We start from the raw sequence: 17,137 nt of genomic DNA, 5'->3' as shown, positions 1-17,137 counted from the left end.
ACTTGGACAAACGAGGAGAACGTAGAATGAACGTTAGCGGAGATGTGGACCGTAAGAACATTCATGAGCATCGATACGAGTAACATCCACGCCATCGAGGGGAAAACGTGCTCGTTGCACCCGGATTTCATTCGTGAAGTTTTCTCAACAAAAAAAAAAGGCAAAGCGATCTTTAGCGAAACATCGACCTCAGGAAAAGAACCCCAACTAAGCCGCCATTTACCAACTCCATCAGATTCCTTTTCAACCAGTTTAGACTCATTAAAAAAGGAACATTTTGTTGCATTTACGTTTATCCGTTTGCAGAAATAGAATATAGATATAAGTATGTTTACTCATGTGTATAATCACCTGAAACTACCAATTGTTATGCATTTGTTACCAGAGAAAGCCTTTTTTTTAAAAATATATATATCTGCATAAAAGACCACTAAGTCCGCTGTGTTTTTTCCTACGGAAGCCCAGAAAGGCCAAACCAAACTTTAGCATGCCACGGTAGTTCTCCGACACGCCCGCTTTCAGTTGGTTACAATCTGCGACCTCGCCTCTAGATGGCGCCATGACCTGCACACTGCAGCTTTAAATCCTCCGTGGGAGTTTCTCGTGACACAAAATCAGATCGAAGACATCGTTGGCGGTTTTGCTTTTAGCGATTTTACCATTTTTGTACTCCTGTGGGCTCAAAGTGTCACGAAAAGCTTTTTTTTAAAAATATGTTCAGACGCGTTGGCTACAACATGTTAGCAGAGCGTGGGACAGTTGCCCCAGAGCCCCTGAGCAACAGGCCGAATTAAACTACCCCCCCTTTAACACAATGGTCTCCTGCCTCCAATATAACATCTGTCCCTGAAAAAATAAACATTACAAATATAAACTAATATGTTGACATTAAGCCCGCTCACAGTGTGTTTTTCTAAATGCTAATTTCCTCAACTTTGAGGTTCTTTGGGTTCTCATGGGGGTTCTAGGCTGCTTATGGGGCCCTGCTTCACGTCTAATGGTTGTTACCGGGGGAACAAAAGATCAAATGAATGTGTTAGTCTGCAATTAATATCAAACTATCATGAATTTTAATTATTTCTTCTGCTTTTAAGTTTAGTGGTCGACAGAGTGGCCTCGTGGTCCTTTATGAAGACGTAGATCCCTTCCCCACTCACACATTAATAAATACTAAAGATCATTAAATGCTTATAATACACAGCAGTGTTGTTGTGGGTGACACTCGGAGCTCCTGTCCGTCACAGCGTGTTGCCCAAGCTGCTGCTCACCAGCCCTTTGATGTTAGTGACGGGCCGCACGTCATGCAGCTGTCTCCGTCGGTCAATCGCGTCGTGTCCAGCGGCGTCTTGGAGTACTCCCCGCCGTGCGCACCCCCGCGGCCCACCCACGGGTGCTGCAGGCAGGAAGTAGCGCCGAGGACACAAAGTCCCTCGCCGCCTGGCTCACATCGCGGAAGTACTCGTCCGGGAAGCAGAAGTCCAGGCGGCAGATGTTGACGCAGGTCTCCTCCGGCGACTCGTCCAGGAACGGGGACACGCCGCTGAGCGCCACGTAGGCCAGCACGCCGACGCTCCACACGTCCGTGGCGACGGAGACCGGCGTCCCGCGGATGAGCTCGGGCGCGCCGAACTCCGGGTTCCCGAGCAGGAGGTGGACGTACCGGCGGTGGGCGGACAGCTGCACGGCGTCGCCGAGGTCGATGAGCTTGATGCCCGGGGTGGGAGAGTGGAGGTCCACCATGATGTTCTCAGGCTGCAGCGCAGACGCACGGATTCAGTCATTTCAAAAGGCATAAAAAAACTCATTGATCTCAGGTCAAGTCACACACACACACACACACACACACACACACACACACACTTCTCACCTTCAGATCCAGGTGAACCACTCTGCAGGTATGAAGGTGCTGCAGGGCCTCGAGTGTCTCTCTGATGAAGAACGCCACCTTCTCCTCCATCAGCTCATCGTGGGCGACGAGGTAATCAAGTAAACGACCATCCTCCAGCCTGACACACAAACACACATTGAGTAACATGTAGATAAAGCTTTAATAATGTCATCTAAAGTAAGCGGTGCAGCAAAGGGAACAAAACGGCTGCAAAAGACAAACACATAAACTTTGAATAGGGCCAAAATAACCAAAAAACAACCACAAAGAGACTCAAAGTGACTATAAGACATAAAGCAACTACGAATAGATGCAAAATACCAACAACAACAAAAGTAAACAGTTAGAAAGTGACACAAAATGACCACAAAGAGATGCGTAAGCATTACAAAGGGACAGTAAACAACAACAAAAAGAGGCTCAACAACAATTTAGTCAAGACGTACTGCTCCAGGATCAGCATCAGAGAGGTGGGAGACTCGTAGGTGTCCAACAGCGCCACCAGCTGGTGATGCTGTACGTGTTGGAGGACGTCCGCCTCATGAGCCACCTGCTCCTTCTTCTGCATCTTCTTACTCACAAACTTCACCGCAACCTGAACAGAAGAAGAGTGTTCAGGTGGTTACGTCACGGGCACTGTACCTTTAAATGGTCTCGACGCACCTGAAAATCAACACTTAATAGTGCAATAATGAAATACACTGGAATTTAAATAATCTACGTGCATCTGGAAACCCCAAAATAGACCAAACTGCAGTCTAAATTTAAACTTATGATACATCAAAGACACATTTAATTGTAACAATGTAATAACTTTATTTACACTGAAACACACTTTACATTATTTCAGGGGGTGCCATACCTCTTTCTTTGTAGACTTGTTGAGACATTTTCTCACCACTGAAAACCGCCCCCTGTTGACACAATTAAAGTCAAGAGAAGCTGAATTAAAAGAAAAAACTATGAATAACTCAGTAGTTTGCGACCAGTTTACCTTCCAATCTCACAGATCTCGGAGAAGGTCGACTCAAAGTTCTCTTTCCACTGGATCCCAGTTCCATCGTACCCAGAGTCTGGACGGGGAGAGAGAGGACGCTTTAAAGAGTGAACACTTTTTATTTTCAACACGGCATGAGCTTTTTCTCTTCAATAGGATGTCATTTGTTCTGTCCCACACAATATATATATATATATATATATATATATATATATATTGATATATATATATATTTATTTATATATATAAATATATAAATATATATTGTTAGATATATAAATATATAAATATATATTGTTAGATATATATTTATATAAATTTATATAAATATATATTGTTATATATAAATATTTATATATAACAATATATAACAGTCTCTAGGGGTTAGCGGGCAATTCGACTTTTAGTTTAGTCTAATAAACTGTGGATATGTCTTTACTGTGAGCGGCTTTGATCTATAAATAGTTTGTATTATTAAGATTAGCTGTTTAGCTAACCATGTTCTCCACACATGTGTTTTCATGACTTGTGGGGACATAAATCGGTTAACATTGTGGGGACTGGCCTTCCTCACGGGGACAGATAAAGTAAATCATTACATTTTAGGGTCAACACTTAGTTTAACGTCTCCTGAACATGAATTTAAGTCAATGTAATGTCCTTGTGTGTGTGTGTGTGTGGACTTACTGGTGCTGGGCAGCGTGATCATATTTGAGGGCTCGGATGGCGGGCCGACCCCCCAGCGGTTGGAGGCTCTCACTCTGAACTGATAGTGACCTCCGGGGATCAGAGCGTCGACCTGAACACACTCCTCTCTGCTGCTGGCCACCTGCTGCCAGAGCAGCGAGTCTGAGGGCGAGAGAGGAGGAAAAGACGCGGTGAAGCAGCGCGGCATCATGGGAGTTGTGGTCCTTTAGAGTTCCTCGTACAGGAGGGGCATATTCTAACAATTTGGCTTAAAACTGGATCATAAGTTGATTCGTGACGCGTGCAGTGAAGGGATCCGATTAAAAATTACGTATTTCTCTGGGTTAGAACATAAACAGACATTTTAATGTTGTATACATTTACATAATACACTTTTAACCTCTTTGCATATTGATCCAAATAAATAATAATAATTCCCCCCCACACACACACACACCTTCCTGTCGGTACTCCACAGTGTAGCTGCTGACGGCACAGTGAGCGGATGAAGCCGGAGGCGACCAGTGGATCATCACCGCCGTGCTGCTGCCCTCCTGGGCCACCGGCCTCCCAGGGGATGCTGGGATACCTGCAGGAGATGAGAGGGGGGGGGGCGATCACTCTCTCTCTCTCTCTCTCTCACACACACACACACACACACACACACTACATTGACTTAAATTCATGTTCAGGAGACGTTAAACTAAGTGTTGACCCTAAAATGTAATTATTTACTTTATCTGTCCCCGTGAGGAAGGCCAGTCCCCACAATGTTAACCGATTTATGTCCCCACAAGTCATGAAATATATATATATATATATATATATATATATATGAATAAAATATATATATATATATATATAAATATGTATTTATATAAATTTATATATATATATTTATATAAATATATATATAAATATATACCCATCTGAGAAAAACTAATCTAGCGCTGACTAAGGTGAAATGCTCCTTTTAATCCGTGACCGTCACCTTGCACTTTAATGGAGGCGGAGGAGGAGGCGGAGCCGTGGTCGTTAACGGCTACGCAGGTGTAGATGCCGGTGTCCTGAGGCATCAGATTGCAGATCTTCAACAAGATGTCGCCTGTGTCCCTGGAGAGGAGGAGGAGGAGGAAAAATGAGTAGGAAGTGGAAGAAGGCGATGTGAAGGAGGCTTCACCCACGTGGGCGTTGCCGTTACCTGATGTCGATGGTGAAGCGGTTGTTGCTGGTCACGGGGTTCTGGTCGGGGCCCTTCAGGGTGACGGAGGGTTTGGGTCGTCCACACACTTTACAGCAGAGGACCACGGTCTCCCCGAACGCACACACCACGTCCGACAGAGCGACGAGGAACTCTGGAGCCACTGCAGGCGAGGCAGAATATCTTTGTTTGTTTGTTTGTTGTTGTCATACTCATATCATCCTAAAAAAAAATCATTCATGTTTTCATCCAGGTGAGTTTTAATCTTCTCCATACACTCAAAACACAAGGTACATGTATTGGGTTTGAGCAAAACGTGTAACTGAAACTCACTCGTCTGAATATTTCGCCTGGAATGGTTCACGTCAGCCTCTTGTGGCCAAAATGGGTATTACAGTGTTACACACGGAAGGATGACAGTTGCTATTCAGTATTTCAGATGCTTTTATTGCCTGTGAACACACCAAGACAGTCTATTAACAACTGCGTCACAACTTAACTGTCTGTGTGCCGCTGGTCTAACTTGCTTGCTTTTTGACAAGAATTACATTAATTGTGAACAGACAACCTGAAACTATACATGCTCACACACACACACACAACTGTTTACATCTGTCACTGGACACAACATGTATGGAATATTACATGGGACAATGCAATTCTCAGGCCAGGTTACTGATGCTACAATGGCGCTAAAACGCTAGCTCGCGATTAGCATCATTTAGCTAATTGCGCTAGCCTTAGTTAGCCGTCTTCTCTTTCAGTCCTAAACACTTAGCTAATAACTATCACAACATAGCACTGCAAAAGCAAGCGAAACATGAATCCATATGGCGCGTGTGTACTTCTCTCACCTGTGAACACACCTAGACAGTCTATTAACAACTGCGTCACAAGTTAACTGTCTGTGTGCCGCTGGTCTAACTTGCTTGCTTTTAGACAAGAATTACCGCACCAATCATGCTAAAACCCGCTACTGCCACCTGTTGGCGAACATGAGCATCGCCCTGCAGCTGCGTTGGGTGAAACAGGTTAGTTCTAAATTGGAACACAAAGCGTTTTAAATTATAATAACCATAAAATAAGGATGGCATGGACAAGGTACTAACACAATATAAAACAACAATTCTGACAACAATGTTATCCCTTAACATGTCCAGGGTGCCACACCAGCATTTTAAAAAAAAAACTGCATTGTCTGAATAATCTAAAACTTGCGTATTTGATGACCTTGTGTGTCTCTTACCTTCCTGGATGAAATTTGGGTTGAGAAGCTGGAAAACAGATGAGGTCAAATGTAAACGTTTCGCTGAGGTTATGATACTTATAATAACTTAACTGCATTATTTGTTTTATTTGACACATGCTATTGTTGTGTCTTTTCGGTAACAAATGTGACTGTTTCTTATTTCCTGGTCTAACGTGACCGATTCTTATTTCCTGGTCTAACGTGACCGTTTCATATTTCCTGGTCTAATGTGAATGTTTCTTATTTCCAGTCTCTATTCCAGTTGTGTACAGTAACGAAGTTACGTTACTACATTTTGCAAAGAAAACTGATACTTTTACTCTAATACATTTCCCCTGAAACCTTCGTTACTCGCCACAAAATCAAATATATCTTTATAAAAAAATGAACCATGAGACCAACGTCGAGGACTGTGGTGGAACTCAGACTCCAAGCGAGCAGGTTGAATCAGTGGTGCTAGCTTGAAGTTAAATCATTGGTTAATCAAGTCAGTGCTCTCAAAGCCGCCTTTATTTTTGATTCCCAGTGATGCCCAGGATGCTAACTTAGCTAGCGACTAGCTACATGAGTAGATGACTGATTTCATGATGGAAGCAGAAATGGAAGCTCCTGCTACTCCCGCAACAAACGACGGTTGTGACGAAGACCAACATCGGATACATGGTGTATGTTAGGCCTTCGTACCACCTGGTCTAACGTGACCTTTTCCTAATTCCCGGTTATTTTCTGGTCTAACGTGACCGTTTCTTAATTCTTGGTCTAAGGACCCGTTTCGTATCTGCTGGTCTAACGTGACCGTTTCTTAATTCTTGGTCCAAGGACCCGTTTCTTAATTCTTGGTCTAATGTGACCGTTTCTTTTGTTATTTTATGCAGCAACAACTTATCCTGTCAGCAGAAAAATGGCTTGATATGAATTTAACATTTTGATAAAGTCCATGCTGTACAATTTCTAAGAAATAAGAAATATCTGGAAATATCTGAGATTAGCTGTGGCTCTGGGCTCACCAGCAATATTTGACTTTTTGACACCGAAATTCCAGGTTTATTGACAACAGGATTAAAAATCATATTAAAGTAAAAAATGAAAGAAAAGATTAATTTTTTTAATAAAATTTTATTATTTTCAAAGCAGCAGCAGCAGCAGCTCCTGACCCATCCCGAGCTCTCTAAGAAAACGAGAAAAAAACTCCCCAAAATGGGAAGAAATCTCGGAAGAGGCAATTCAAAGAGAGATCCCCTCTTCTCGGACGGATGGGCCTGTGCCTGGATCTGAAAAATAAGACAATTGTTAGAACATAAATAATATAATGTGATTCAAATTAAAACAGCTATCTATCTATAGGGTAGTTTATGTTTAAATGTAAATTAAGACGTGTGTGTGTGTGTGGTGTGATACTATCTCAGCCACGGGTGATTCCTCAGTTGCTCCAGGGTGAAACGCTGATCCGGGTCCACATGCATGCAACTCTGGGGGGACGTGGGTACCTAAAATATACAGACATAATAAAAAGACAGTGAGGAGGAATATTATGTATTACTATTATAGATAAATATACCAGTATAATATTTGTGGTATTGAGGACCGATTGTTCTTAAAACGTTTATTATTATTATTACCATACAAGTTTTTACCGCAATCTATGTTTTTAATCAGATCAGTTTATAATTTTGGTCAAATCAAAAGACGTTTATAAAAGCTTAAAGGCTCCATCAAACAACTCCATGTCATGCTGTCTGCATGCATTGACTGCAAGGGGAGACCGTTTTCATTATTATCTTGCTGTATTATTACTAATATTAATGCCAATTGTTAAGTGTTCAAAAGGCTGGGCATGAACAAAATGGTAAAAAGGGAACCATACAGATGTTTTATTTATTACTACTATAGATAAATATACCAGTATTGTATTTGTGGTATTGAGAACCTATTGTTCTTAAAACGTTTATTATTATTATTACCGTACGAGTTTTTGCCGCAATCTATGTTCTTAATCAGATCAGTTTATAATTTTGGTCAAATCAAAAGACCGTAGTTATAAAAGCTTAGAATCGTAAAACACGGGACGAGATGTTAAAACTGTCCATTGTGCCAATAGATGGTATGCACTCACATGAGCTTTGCCGTGATGTTGACAGAGTGGCATGGGAGGTTTATTTCTTAAACTGGGTTAAGATGTCAATTTTGGGACACATCCTCAGTAGTGTGCCTTCGAATAGTGCCTTAGTGGGTGTTTCGGCCTTTAATCACTAAACACCCTCAACAAAGGTGGCCAGCTAAAGGGTGATCAAGCCTTAGCTTGTGTCCCATGCCCAATTAAGATTTCCCACGGGACTATGCAAGGCAGGGGCGTCCACTTCCCTGAGCCAGCCCTACAGCTGACCGCATACCTCATATGCCCTCCTCAAGTTGGAGGGATCTGAATTGGGTTCCCCTGTGGGGGTGGGGGGGTCATGAAGTTATAGCCCAGCAAGGGTCCTTCCGTTTGATCCAGATCCACTGGCTGCCTCTTTCAGCTGCTTGAGAAACTGTTCTGATGGTCCGGCCCTTTATAGTAGAGATTATTTGAGGCCCGACGACATTATGGGATTTATGGTAATGTTTCTCCTGTCCAACAGGGAAATGCCAGAGATTGAACAATCTTACGGTTTGGGCAGCGCCTCGGCTCCTGGCCGCAGTCTGCCATATTTATATTATAATTAGCTGAATACGTGATTGGTCAATCAGTGTTGAGATGTCAACAGCGTCTTCATTGTTAGGGTTAGCTTGGATGTCGGCCTGCAACATCTGCTGCTGCAATGTTTTGCACGGTGCATCGATACTAAAATGGTACCGCGGTACCCGTACGTTAAAAACAATACGATTTTGCATATTTTTTGTATCGATGCTTAATTAAAATAGCGCGCAATCAAAGCAAAATGGTAAAAAGGGAACCATACAGATGTTTTATGTATTACTATTATAGATAAATATACCAGTATAGTATTTGTGGTATTGAGAACCTATTGTTCTTAAAACGTTTGTTATTATTATTATCAGTACGAGTTTTTTTAGCCGCAATCTATGTTCTTAATCAGATCAGTTTATAATTTTGGTCAAATCAAAAGATCGTAGTTATAAAAGCTTAAAGGTTCCATCAAACGACTCCATGTCATGCTGTCTGCACGCATTGACTGCAAGGGGAGACCGTTTTCATTATTATCTTGCTGTATTATTACTAATATTAATGCCATTTGTTAAGTGTTCAAAAGGCTGGGCAGGAACAAAATGGTAAAAAGGGAACCATACAGATGTTTTATTTATTACTACTATAGATAAATATACCAGTATCGTATTTGTGGTATTGAGAACCTATTGTTCTTAAAACGTTTATTATTATTATTACCGTACAAGTTTTTTTGCCGCAATCTATGTTCTTAATCAGATCAGTTTATAATTTTGGTCAAATCAAAAGACCGTAGTTATAAAAGCTTAAAAGGTATGTTGTTCAGATCTTTTGAGTCATCTTGACATTAAAATGACGGGACCGGCCCTTTATAGTAGAGATTATTTGAGGCCCGCTGCTATTATGGGATGTACGGTAATGTTTCTCCTGTCCAACAGGGAAATGCCAGATATTGAACAATCTTACGGTTTGGGCAGCGCCTCGGCTCCTGGCCGCAGTCTGCCTATATTCATATTATAATTAGCTGAATACGTGATTGGCTGAATTGTATATTGATCAGATCTTTTGAGTCATATTGACTGGAAATGACGGATGACGTTTTGATCCGGCCCGCCGAGTATTATGAATTATAAATTATAGTAAAGACCGCTGTAACGCTTCGTACCCTCGGGGCTGCGTGTGCGCGCTCCTGCAGCAGAACACGGCAGGTTAAAGAGCGCCGTCACGCTTTCTGCTGCACACAAACAGCCTGAAAGAGCTGAGCAATAAATGAGCATTAAGAAACATCGATGCTGGTCTGTTGCCGTCATCGTGCTTCAGGAAACTCAAGTCGGCTCCTGGCCGCAGTCTGCCCATATTTTATAATAATTAGCTGAATCGTGTATTGATCAGATATTTTTAGTCATCTTGACTTGAAATGACGGGACCGGCCCTTTATAGTAGAGATTATTTGAGGCCCGCCGACATTATGGGATGTACGGTAATGTTTCTCCTGTCCAACAGGGAAATGTAAGAGATTGAACAATCTCACGGTTTGGTCAGCGCCTCGGCTCCTGGCCGCAGTCTGCCATATTTATATTATAATTAGCTGAATACGTGATTGGCTGAATCGTGTATTGATCAGATCTTTTGAGTCATCTTGACTTGAAATGATGGGACCAGCCCTTTATAGTAGCAAGATTATTTGAGGCCCGCTGCTATTAATGGATTTACGATAATGTTTCTCCTGTCCAACAGGGAAATGCAAGAGATTGAACAATCTCACGGTTTGGGCAGCGCCTCGGCTCCTGGCCATATTTATATTATATCGAGGAGAAGATCCGGATGCGACGTTCTGATTATTGTCTTCACCTTGAATTGTGCGTAAAAGCAACATGAATGAACTGACGGTAGAGAGACAGTCATATTTAAATAAGACAGCAGCAAGATGATAGGCTAACCATATCATTGTTTCCTTGTGCTTATTGAATAGAGTGGACCAGCTGATCTGCGCGGCTGGTGTTACGATGACAGCGGGTAAAAATTGATTGGCAGACGTATGAGGAATAAATAAATGAAGACGTGTGTGTGTGTGTTTGTGTGTGTGATGCTATCTCAGCCACGGGTGATGCTTCAGCTGGTACAGAGTGAAACGAATATCCGGGTCCGCACATAAGGACGCCTCAAAGAAATCTTTGCCATCTGTAGAGAAAGGAGAAGAATGGGTGAGGTCATGTGATCCATCGCAACGTGAACTCAAATGAACAGATTTTTGTGTTTATGTTTTTCTTACCTTTGGAAAGCCAACTGGTCTCATTCAGCTCCTGAAAGGTCATCTCCGGTGTAGATGCCGCCTTGTGTCGCATGAAGAACAGGACCATTCCGATCTGGTATACTGTCGAGGGTCCCGCTTTGTACTCCTCCCGACTGGACCACTCTGGGGGGATGTGAGTACCTAAAATATACAGACATAATAAAAAGACATTGAGGAGGAGGAAGAGCTTTGTTTCAATGTAAAAGTCCCCGATGGGTAAAGTTAATAAAGAGCAGGAGTAAAATTGGACTTCTTACCATAAAAGGTGTCAAAGGCGTCGTCTTCTTCGGCGAAGCAGCTCAGACCGAAGTCGATGACGCGAACTCGCGGCGCCTTCATGCAGGTCTCAATAAGGAGATTTTCCGGCTTGATGTCCCGGTGGAAAATGTGTTTCTCCTGCAGGTCAATGGCTACACTCACCAACTGCTTAATTATAACCTGAAAGACAAAAAAGAGAGAGTTGAGGGATCAGAGAGGATGCTTGGACATGTTTTCATGGCTGAGACTCTGAGATGACTACAGCAGCTTACCTTAGCTTCCTTTTCTTTCAAGTGGCCTCCTTTGGATTCAATGTAGTTGGAGAGGTCTACGGCCGGCATCGGTCTCTCCAGCACCAGGATCAGCTCCTCGTCCACAATGTACCAGTCCAGCAGGTCAACGTGTGCTGAATGCCGCTCTGATTCGGCCTCTAGTTTCCTTAGCACAGCGACCTCCATGGGGATATGGAGCCCATCAGTGTCTTCGTGAAGGAGGAGATTTTCGTCTATGGTAATATGCTTAATAGCGACCTAAGGGAGATACAAACAAGACTTTTTGGTTACACTTCCTGACCGTACTCTGTGTGTGTCTGTATGTGTGTGAAAGAACATGTGAAAAACTTACAGGAAGATTATCCTCTCTACGATAGCCAGCATACACGCATCCACATCCTCCTTCGCCAAGTTTCTTCTGCTGCCGGTACTTGGCCTTAAACATGGCTGACGAGTCTAGAACCGGTCCATCATCGGCGCTTCTCTCGCTCTGAGCCGCCTCGGGTGGGTTTCTGCTTTCTAGAGATGAGAGAAAAAACATCACAACATGAATTTACTGACGTTCACAACACGAACGAGGACAAAAACACAAGACGATCATTCGATGTCTCTTAAACCATTTATAGCAGAATAATAGTTAAAATATGGGGATATAGCTTACCAGTGTCCTCTGAGGTCGACGGCAACTCATCCTCACAGGAGATGGGGTCCAGTCTCCTGTTTTTCTCCCTCTGTACGCTTTCCCCATCTTCTATTCTTTTCCTCTTTTTTTGCCCAGGGACGGAGCTGGACGGCAACTCATCTTCACGGGGGATGGGGTCCAGGATGAGGTCCAGTCTCCTGCTTTTCTCCCTCTGTACGCTTTCCCCATCTTCTATTCTTTTCCTCTTTTTTTGCCCAGGGACGGAGCTGGACGGCAACTCATCTTCACAGGGGTTGGGGTCCAGGTGCCTGCTCTGTGGGCTTTCCCCATCTTGTGATTCTTCTCTATTCCTTCCTCCAGGGACGATGTCCTCCTCAGCGTAGAAGTGTTTTCCTAATACTTTCCCCATTACACCTGAAGACTGATGAAGACTTTTCTAACAAAAATAGTGTTTGTTGCTGGAAGGCTGGAGTTTATATATGGGAGCTGGCACCGAGCGTTCTATTGTGCCTTTTATGACGGGTTCTATGAAGTCACAGTCTGTGACGTCACAGTGTTCCGAATGATGCAAATGAGGGTTTAGAGTAAATTCTGTGTGTACAGTTTATAAATGAACATGGAGGTATCCACTTGTTGTGGACATCCCATAAACGTCGGAACATCTAACGCCCTGGTGTCTGGGTTCATAACATCACCCGTAGGCTCACACAGCTCGGGGAATTTCACCGACTCCGCTTCCAGCGCTACGAGAGCAGCAGCACAAACTGGCGGAGCATCTCAACGCTGATTGGCCGGCGAGTTTCTCAACTGGCCGGCCAATCAGCGTTGAGATGCTCTGCCGGCGACGCGTTTGGTGTCAACGCCCATTGAGAACGGTGCTGCCACCGTGTGGTGAAATGAGGAATTACATGTTTACATTTGTATTTATTTATTCTGACAGAGATAGCGAGCCATAACTAACACATTATAAGACCGAATCTGCGGGCCGTATGAAATCTGACCGCGGGCCGGACTTTGGACATGCCTGGTCTAAGGTGACCGTTTCTTAATTGTTGGTCTAAGGTGACCCGTTACGGAATATGCAAATGAGGGTTTAGAGTAAATTCTGTGTGTACAGTTTATAATTAAAGATGGAGGTATCCACTGAATACATTCATACTGTGCATTCAGCGGCCAGCTGTTTCCTCTTAAATGAAGCTAAGCAGCTAGCTTCATATTCAACAAATCAATTATGAGAGTGGCATCAATGTTGTCATTTGACAGCTAACTCGTTAGCGTAGCTCCGACAATGTTGAACCAAATGTAATAGCAGCCATTTATTAAAATATGTTTAAATGTAAGCGACCCCCAGAGATCTCTAATGCACTTGTTGGGGTTGTACCCACATGGTTATGGTGTGGTGAGTTCAGGGACCCAAATGCAGCGACAGTTCTTAGACCAGTAGTTTATTGCAGAGAAGGAGAACAGGAACAACTAGGTCCGGGTGTCGACGGGAGCAGAGAACATACGCAATTGTCAATTGGAGGCACGTTTCCGCGCTCCGAGAAGCGGCAGCAAACGGGGCAGTTAAACGGAACATCAGCGTTGACTTTACTATCGTTATGTAACGTAACATAAGAAAGTCGGGATGTCACAATGTCAAACTGTTCCTTTATTCCCAAACATGATGTAACAATACATACGTTTACATGCACAGAATATTTGTTTCTTTTGCTCTTATTTGGAGAAAGAAAAGCGCACCGGCGATGTTTTCCTCGCCGACGGCGTTTCGCTGCATGAGTAAAAAGGTGAGCGCACCTTTTCAACCAAGTTGCACATACTTAACCAATTAGTCCTCATCTACCGAGCGTTACCGGCTCAACCCTGCCCCCGTGTGGCCAGAGAGCAGAAAGCAGTCTCTGTAACTATTACTTGGGGACAGAACTGCAATTGAAGTCCTCCAAATCAAATTAAAAAAGGACACAACATATCTTGTCCCTGTTTCATTTGCACACTGTATGAAGAGGAAACTGCTCTCAATTCGACTTGACGTCAGATAACGAAGTATGACATACATATCAGACTCACAACAAGAGCGTTTTGTCAAGTATTTATTGAAGTTAGTAGTATATTGAACAGGCATCAACAGAGTCACCTACGTTGTCTTCACTCTGGTCCTCGCTAAGTGTCCTCGGCGTCTCAACCACAGCCTCCCGAACAGGTGGTGCATTTCACAGCAAAGTCATCCGTGTTTAGTCTTTAACAACATCCCATAAAAAGAACGCGACAGAGAGGCTAAGCGATGGAAATGTGTATTTCCTAGTGAGTCGACTTGGGTCCTGAGAGGCCGCTCCGACGACACATCTGCCTCACGCATGCAAACAAAAAAACATTTAATTAAAAAAACAGTTAATTCTAAAAACAGTTAATCTCGCACACCTGCCCCTGTGGTTAATCGAAACGTTGTTATTCTGTAAAATCTCCGGAGAAAGCTATATTTTATTTTGAAAGAATTGCAACCGGACGTGTTTCAAAATCTCGTCTCGCGAAGCCAGACTTGATTATCGCGAGAGTAGAGTCCGATCTCGGTACGTCTGTAGCCGTTTCCCAATACTTTATATTCCCCCCATTCTGCCTGCCAAGGAAGTGAATTACCGGGTAACACTGAGCGAGTAACCGTCGTTTCTCCCGGTTCCGAGTGTAAAATGAAAGCGGTGATTCTCGCCGCCGGCTACGGGACCAGGCTCCAGAGGGACGTGGCGGCCGACAGCACCGGGAAGTTCGCTCACCTGTCCGGGACCGCCAAGCCGCTGCTGCCGGTGGGACGGTGCGCCCTGATATCCCACTGGGTCCGCGCGCTCACCGCCTCCGACTGCGTGGACCGCATTTATGTCGTCGTGAGTAACGGAACGTCGTCGGTAAACTTGTATTCAGAGGGCCATTAAATATGATGCATAGAACCGTGACATGTTACATTATCCTCTAATAATGCACCAATAATAAAATCATATGTAATGTCTAAAAGTAGCCATTCTGCATAATGAGTACTTTTTTACGCAAAATATAATAAAATAAATAGTACTAATTATTATTTAAGCCAATAATAAAATCATATGTAATGACTAAAATGTATTGTCTAAAAGAAGCCATTCTGCATAATGAGTATTTTTTCCAATTTAATAATAATAATAAGTATTATTACTATTTTTATTCAATTTTTCGTCATCATACCAATGTATTTGTTAAGTCAATAATAACATATGTAATGACTAAAATGTAATGTCTAAAAATAAGCTATTCTGCATAATGAGTACTTTTTCTATTTAATAATAAGAATTAGTACATTTTGCAGTAATCATACCAATGTATTTGTTAAGCCAATACAGACTTGTTTGCCTTAAGGACCAGGGCCATCCCATAATATGCAGGTATACACTTGGACTGAGAATGATTGACCCACTCTGTTCCAACACTCGAGCGCCCACTTTCTCTCCACAGACTAACGCCGTCTACCTCGCCGCTTTCGAAGAGTGGGCGTCACATTTCACAAACGTCGAGATCCTCAGCGATCGGACGACGAGCAACGATGTAAACGCACGTTTTCACCATCACAACAACATATTGTACACACGTTTCTGTTTCTTTTATACCTCTGACTCTATTCCACCAAGGGGCGCCTTGGAGCCGTCGCCTGCCTGCAACTTGCAGTAAAGCACTTCGAAGTAGAAGACCATGTCCTCATAATTGGGGGGTAAGTGCCCCTCCTCCCTCCCGAGTTGACACTATGTCCCCGATTCTGCCAGATTCACACAACTCCCTTTTTCATCCGTTACAGTGACACCCTCTTCAAAGAGGATTTTAGCCTCAGCAAAGTAAAAGAGAGGTTTTCTGACCTCCAAGCAAAGAGCGAGGACAGCTGTCTGGTGCTCTCGTACCAGTGCGACGAGCAGGGTGAGTAGAGGAGGTTCGGCTCTCGGCACGACCTCGTGGAAGTCTCACCCCGAAGTTTCAAACACGGCTCGTGCTCGCAAATCACTTCTGCATTGTGTGCGTCTTTGTCAGACACTCGTAAATACGGGATATTGGAAGTAGACGGCGATCTCCGCGTCCTCTGTATGAAGGAGAAGCCTCGTCCTACCGAGACAAAGTCGAGGAGAGCAGTAAGTTCACTCCCGACGACACCAGTCGCTCGGCTCTTTGGTTGCAGATGCTCTGCAGCGATTGGCTAATGTTTCCGGCTCATAAGACGTCAGAAGACACTTGGCATCTACCCCAAAGATGGGGCCTTCATGGTCTTCACCGAGTTTAAGTATTTAGCTCTCAGTGAAATACATAAGAGCACATGTACAAACATGTTGTCATAATATTTCATATAGCAATATAAAAATCTGAAATAACGACTGGCTACCAATTATTCTGTCCGATGCGATGACCCTCTAATTAATAGGTGACATGTTCGTGATACATGTGAAGTTTACTGGTATTCTTATGAGACGCCCCACATGTACAGTATACATCTACACCACTTTGGAGACAATAACTTCTTGCATTTGTTTTTCAGTGTCCATGTTTCTATGTGTTTTCAAAGAAAAGCCTTCCTCTGTTGGATACCTTTCTTGAGGAAAAGAAGGTACATTTAATAATCAAAAGTACGACATGCGATGTTAATCGTTTTTATTTATTTACTTTTAATACTCAACTTGTTGTTTCCATAGGAGGCTCCTATTGATGAGAAAGACGCCCCGGGGAACTTTGTGTCTTGGCTCATTCCAAGGTAATTTCTGCCGGACCCTCAAGAGTCCGGGATCAGCATCGTTATGCAAATCTATTTGGAATTCCACTTTGTGGCGACGGACCGGTTAAAACTTTCTATACACGTAAAAAATGTACTCTGCTAAAACAAATACTTTAAAAATCAATTTGTCACGTGTATTTCTCAATAAATTATACTTTATTGTTTTGTTTTTTTACTTTCAGAGAGCCAGTATACATTCATCAGATTTCT

The 17,137-nt window shown here is 43.1% G+C and overlaps 4 protein-coding genes across 6 annotated transcripts; 1 reads left to right on the top strand and 3 right to left on the bottom strand.

The window, feature by feature from the left end:
* Positions 1–457: 457 nt before the first annotated feature.
* On the bottom strand, positions 458–4,387 carry LOC117750047 (kalirin-like). The gene is given in 8 exon segments (XM_034560911.1): positions 458–1,416; positions 1,419–1,752; positions 1,868–2,006; positions 2,335–2,483; positions 2,751–2,802; positions 2,883–2,961; positions 3,573–3,734; positions 4,030–4,387. Coding segments are annotated over 8 exon segments (1,143 nt in total). The 5' UTR covers positions 4,106–4,387; the 3' UTR covers positions 458–1,264.
* Positions 4,388–4,432: 45 nt separating this feature from the next.
* LOC117750052 (kalirin-like) lies at positions 4,433–6,808 on the bottom strand. 3 transcript variants are annotated; one of them, XM_034560918.1, is made up of 4 exons: positions 6,020–6,808; positions 5,107–5,225; positions 4,774–4,936; positions 4,433–4,685 (listed from the first exon to the last, which is right to left on the bottom strand). In XM_034560918.1, coding segments are annotated over exons 2-4 (333 nt in total). In that variant the 5' UTR covers positions 5,108–5,225; positions 6,020–6,808; the 3' UTR covers positions 4,433–4,516. The 3 variants fall into 3 exon arrangements, with proteins under 3 accessions (XP_034416809.1, XP_034416810.1, XP_034416808.1); XM_034560919.1 differs by lacking the exon at positions 6,020–6,808 and adding an exon at positions 5,628–5,952; XM_034560917.1 differs by lacking the exon at positions 6,020–6,808 and having other exon boundaries at positions 5,107–5,366.
* A 3,953-nt stretch (positions 6,809–10,761) lies between these two features.
* LOC117750046 (serine/threonine-protein kinase pim-2-like) lies at positions 10,762–12,872 on the bottom strand. Its single transcript, XM_034560910.1, has 6 exons — positions 12,172–12,872; positions 11,863–12,029; positions 11,511–11,768; positions 11,238–11,418; positions 10,960–11,121; positions 10,762–10,868 (listed from the first exon to the last, which is right to left on the bottom strand). The coding sequence occupies exons 1-6, from the start codon at positions 12,560–12,562 to the stop codon at positions 10,777–10,779; spliced, it is 1,251 nt and encodes a 416-aa protein (XP_034416801.1). The 5' UTR covers positions 12,563–12,872; the 3' UTR covers positions 10,762–10,776.
* Positions 12,873–14,480: 1,608 nt separating this feature from the next.
* LOC117750990 (glucose-1-phosphate adenylyltransferase large subunit 3, chloroplastic/amyloplastic-like) lies at positions 14,481–16,981 on the top strand. Its single transcript, XM_034562476.1, has 7 exons — positions 14,481–15,050; positions 15,631–15,720; positions 15,804–15,883; positions 15,968–16,083; positions 16,195–16,292; positions 16,694–16,762; positions 16,848–16,981. The coding sequence occupies exons 1-7, from the start codon at positions 14,838–14,840 to the stop codon at positions 16,908–16,910; spliced, it is 729 nt and encodes a 242-aa protein (XP_034418367.1). The 5' UTR covers positions 14,481–14,837; the 3' UTR covers positions 16,911–16,981.
* The last annotated feature ends 156 nt before the right edge of the window (positions 16,982–17,137 follow it).

Source organism: Cyclopterus lumpus, chromosome 21 (genome assembly GCF_009769545.1).
Source record: "Cyclopterus lumpus isolate fCycLum1 chromosome 21, fCycLum1.pri, whole genome shotgun sequence".
Classification (NCBI taxonomy): Eukaryota; Metazoa; Chordata; class Actinopteri; order Perciformes; family Cyclopteridae; genus Cyclopterus; species Cyclopterus lumpus.
Note: the sequence above shows the minus strand (reverse complement) of the source record. Positions and strands in the feature narration are given on the sequence as shown.